Here is a 5,000-nt window from a genome sequence, read left to right as displayed (position 1 = left end):
AGAAAGGAAGGGGGAGAGAGAGAGAGAGAGAGAGAGAGAGACAGACAGACAGACAGGAGGAACCTGCTAAGGTATGTTCATCACAGGAGGGCCCAACTCTAGTCCTGGAGAACCAGAGTCCAGCACAGTTTGGTGATTTCCCTGGTCCAACACACCTGACTAAACTCCTCAGTTATCTCCCAGGATTAGCTGGTGTGTCTGAGCAGGGAAACAACTAAACTCTACCGTACTCTTGATGCGACCGGGGCTAGGCTCCCCAGTCTATTGCCTTTCCTTGGTTTAAAAGAGTGTGTGGATATTGGGTCTGTTTACCTGTTATTAAACACGTGCGTCTTACCTCAGAGCTAGCATATTTCTTAGAGGTTATCTGTGCTTTAAGTAAATGGATTTGTTGGTATCGCCCTGATTAAGGACTACAGATAAGTAGTGGACGCACTTCTGTTTTTCAGTAAACAAAAACATTACCATCTTTAGGGTTTGGTTTAACCGAACAACCGCATGATTGTGTTTCTCATTCTCTCTCTCTCTCGCTCTCTCTCTCTTTCTCTCTCTCTCTCTCTCTCTCTCTTTCTCTCTCTGATGTGCAGCTCTGACCTCTAGGAGGCACTGTGTAGGTGTGGTGATACAGAGAGGGGGAATTTGTGAGTACATTACCATGATGGTTGTCACGATGACGGTCCTGTTTTCCATCATAGAGCCGTTACCGGAGAGTTCGTTTTGCACCAACACTAGTTTATCGATGTCATTCCAGTATCCAATCTGAGGACCAAGAATAGGTGAGTGAGTGAGGTTTACTTTATAGAAGGTTGTGTATGCCTTCATATGTATCTGCATGTATCGTGTAGATGTATACGCACTTGTGTTTACATGTATGAATAGCACTGTGTGTGTGTGTGTGTGTGTGTGTGTGTGTGTGTGTGTGTGTGTGTGTGTGTGTGTGTGACATGCTTGCCTTTTGAGGACCGTTACTCCTCAGCTCAAACACATCCATACTGTAATTCACTCTGCGTCCATAATGATCGAACTGAATATTCCCCGTCAGACCCTGAATTCGCACCTACACACACACACAAACAAACACACACACACACACACACACACACACACACATATCCACAGGTAACATGAGTAGCACAGATCTTTGAAAGATTATTGGAGACACATCCATTTACTGACAGGAACCGATATTAATGCCAACAATATCTATCTGCTCTGTGGATTAAATGACAGGACTCACAGTCTCAACCCACTTTGCGCTGGACTCTGATCACTTACCTTCCCTATTTAAAATGTGACTTCACATAATTATGTCCTGTTGACACTTGATTTTCCTCTTTTCGGGGTGTGTCCTGTGCTTACCATTTTTTCCGGTATCTGGTCATTTAGAATTCCCCTACTGCTCTGGAGCCAACCAAGCCATAGACTACCCTTTCATCTGTTGAATGTTCTGTCAAAATGGCCATGATGTACAAGTTATTAATTATACTTTAAAAAGCTTGACAGAAAGTTACTCTAAAAGCCACCCTACACTTCTCCACACTTTACCTTTTTTTACACTACTGTCACTTTATCTCCTCTGGCCTTACAATCCTAAAACCCACAAATTACAGCTGTGTCCTCTCACCAAAAGCTATTCCCAGCGGTGTCACTGATATTGGTAATCTAGAGGAAGCTCAGTAAATTGTCAGTTTTCAGTCTCCAGAAAGGTCCATAGCTGTCTAACGTAATTCTCCTTCTCTGTGGATCCAGGAAGGGGGTGGCCCAGGACGTATAACAGACCTTAGCATAGTCTAATCAGACCAAAAGACCTCACTTTGGTACCTTGGGTGGACTCACTGTGTGTGAGGAGCTCTCTGCTATGCTTGTCTTAAAGCCACCTGCTTCAAAATGACCATCTCCCAAAGCGGCCCCTTCTCCCACATGCTTCAAAGAAGCACACAATCAACATAGATCCTTACATTCACACAGTAAACATATACCATTAGATTCACACAATCAACAGACACCCTTACATTCACCCTTACATTACAATCAACAGCCCAAACATACCTTAACTTCCTTGCAAATGTGCATGCATACTTCTTAAACAGCTAAAGGAGATGTTTCTGAAGAGACAGGTAATAAGATAATCTACATGCATAAAGCTGGAGGAAGCAGGGCAGGTGATGCTCTCTGACTTTTGCCCAGTACTGTATATAGTACTTAACTTGTAAACGGAAGGTTGCCGGTTCAAGCCCCACCACTGCCTAGTTGCCAATGTTGGATCCCTGAGCAAGGCCCTTAACCCTCAATTGTTCAAGTTGTACTCAGTCATAATTGTAAGTTGCTTTTGATAAAAGCATCAGCTAAATGCCGTAAATGTAAGTGACCTAACAGATCCCCATGGTTGGCGAGTCTTTCTCTGGACCAGCCCGAGAAAGGAATAAAGCAGTCCATCCTCTCAGACGTGAATGTAGCAAATGTGTCGTCCCTTGACCATGCATGACATCACTGGGATTTCAACCTTCTTAGCCTGCTTGGCCACCCAGGACCCCTGACATACCTGTCTCATGCACTTCAAGGACCTAACAGTGGGCCTAGACTGTCACGTCTCCATTTTACAAACCTTTCATATTAGTTGCATTGCACTATTTGGATAATTCATAGCTGTTAATAATAAAATGGTTTAAGACTAATTATGAAATTATAAGCCTGGAATTTAAGAGTTTGTTATTCTATGACTTGCCTGTTGCAAGGTATGATGGTTTGCCTGCTATAAGGTGTGATGACTTACCTGCTGTAAGGTGTTCTGGCTTACCTGCTGTAAGGTGTGAGGACTTATCTGCTGTAAAGTGTGATAACTTATCTGCTGTAAGGTGTGAGGTGTGATGACATCTCCTGTAAATTGTGATGACTTATCTGATGTAAGGTGTGATGACTTATCTGCTGTAAGGAGTTTAAGGTGTGATTATTTATCTGCTGTAAGGTGTTTAAGGTGTGATCACTTATCTGCTGTAAGGTGTTTAAGGTGTGATCACTTATCTGCTGTAAGGTGTTTAAGGTGTGATCACTTATCTGCTGTAAGGTGTTTAAGGTGTGATGACTTATCTGCTGTAGGGTGTTTAAGGTGTGATGACTTATCTGCTGTAAGGTGTTTAAGGTGTGATCACTTATCTGCTGTAAGGTGTTTAAGGTGTGATCACTTATCTCCTGTAAAGTGTGATGACTTATCTGCTGTAAGGTGTTTAAGGTGTGATCACTTATCTGCTGTAAGGTGTTTAAGGTGTGATCACTTATCTGCTGTAAGGTGTTTAAGGTGTGATCACTTATCTGCTGTAAGGTGTTTAAGGTGTGATTACTTATCTCCTGTAAAGTGTGATGACTTATCTGCTGTAAGGGGTGAAGTCTTAACTGCTGTAAGGTGGGATGACTTACTTATTTTTAGGTATGATGGCTTACCTGCTATTAGGTGGGATGACTTACCTGTTGTAAGGTGTGTTGCTAAAGGCTCACCTGCTTTAAGGTGCGCTCCATGTCAATGCCCTGGTTCCACGGAGCCGCGGGATTGGCCAGACAGTCGCCGGCATTGCCCCTGCGAGAGATGTCAATCTTCTGCCGCCGAAGGTTACGGAAGGCCTCAGCCATCACCAGCACGGAGTCATATGTCAGGGATGAAGTGTACTGAGGAGGACACACCCACCACCACATGACTCAGCCCTCCTGTACTTCATTACACATGATCAATGTTACTATTCCACTCACATGTTATAGCGCGTGTGAGGGCAGTGGACTAATCTGGCTATGTTATACTTTATTTGAAGACTATAAGACTTGATTGTATAGAACTATATAATAAAATGTATATATAATAATAACTATATAATAATCTTTCTCCCAAACACAGGGTGGAGAAATGCTTCCAGGCTATTTCAGACTCAATTTTAACTTAAAGCCTACCTTCCCTATGAGCTGTCTGTGAGCTATCTATGAGTTGTCTATAAGTTGTCTGTGAGCTATCTATGAGTTGTCTATGAGCTGTCTGTGAGCTATCTATGAGTTGTCTATGAGCTGTCTGTGAGCTATCTATGAGTTGTCTATAAGTTGTCTATGAGCTATCTATGAGTTATCTATGAGTTGTCTATAAGTTGTCTATGAGTTGTCTATAAGTTGTCTGTGAGCTATCTATGAGTTGTCTATAAGTTGTCTATGAGCTATCTATGAGTTGTCTATAAGTTGTCTATGAGCTATCTATGAGTTATCTATGAGTTGTCTATAAGTTGTCTGTGAGCTATCTATGAGTTGTCTATAAGTTGTCTATGAGCTATCTATGAGTTGTCTATAAGTTGTCTATGAGCTATCTATGAGTTATCTATGAGTTATCTATGAGTTGTCCTATTAAAGGGTGATGAGGTGTATGTATCCAGATGGTTATGATGTTACGAGAGGAAAGGCTGTTGATGTTGATACTGTTTTCATTATTGTTATCTTATTCTGAATTGTTTTAGTAATATTGTATTAAAGGCAACATGCTTGTTAATAAGGTAAATACTGGATTGGACAAACAGCGAAAACAGAGAGCGAGCGGTGTGTGTGTGTGTGTGTGTGTGTGGGGGGGGGGGGGGTCAGGGAGAGGTAGAAGCCCTGAATATATTAATAAGCAGCATTTAGCTGAGTAGTGTTGTGTAATATATTATATATGCAGGACGCAGGATGGCTGATCGATGGGCAGGACTAATGAGCCCCATGTTATCAATACTGCAACAAGCAGTCGAGGGCACATGGAAGACAACCAGTGAAAGAGAGAGCAAGGGGAGGAAATGGAATTATAGCAGAGGTACATTTCCCTTTTTGGATGATTAAATCTTGTGTGAATCTCATTTTTAATTAGTGCTTCATTTATTCTAATATATACGCTGCTTTGGCTAAACTGCATCTTCACAATCATGACAATAAAGGACTGCTGGAATCAAAATAAAATCTCCCAGGATGTGATTGGTTAAAATGTTGCCACCGCTCTGTTT

At 42.0% G+C, this 5,000-nt stretch overlaps 1 protein-coding gene across 7 annotated transcripts in view; it reads right to left on the bottom strand.

Moving 5' to 3' along the window:
- gria4a (glutamate receptor, ionotropic, AMPA 4a) overlaps positions 1-5,000 on the bottom strand; it is an 82,902-nt gene that overhangs the window by 34,167 nt on the left and 43,735 nt on the right. For all 7 annotated transcript variants that reach the window (XR_014117850.1, XM_081699915.1, XM_035534157.2 and 4 more), the window contains exons 7-9: positions 3,493-3,660; positions 953-1,057; positions 655-759 (exon numbers count right to left, since the gene is read on the bottom strand). Coding sequence is in view for 6 of the 7 variants with exons in the window: in XM_081699915.1 (XP_081556041.1) it covers positions 655-759; positions 953-1,057; positions 3,493-3,660 (378 nt within the window). In the remaining variant the exon portion in view is untranslated. The remainder of the gene's footprint in view (positions 1-654; positions 760-952; positions 1,058-3,492; positions 3,661-5,000) is intronic.

This window comes from Electrophorus electricus, chromosome 17 (assembly GCF_041902795.1).
Source record: "Electrophorus electricus isolate QZ-2024a chromosome 17, ASM4190279v1, whole genome shotgun sequence".
NCBI classification, from domain to species: Eukaryota; Metazoa; Chordata; class Actinopteri; order Gymnotiformes; family Gymnotidae; genus Electrophorus; species Electrophorus electricus.
This window is presented reverse-complemented; position numbering and strand designations above follow the sequence as displayed.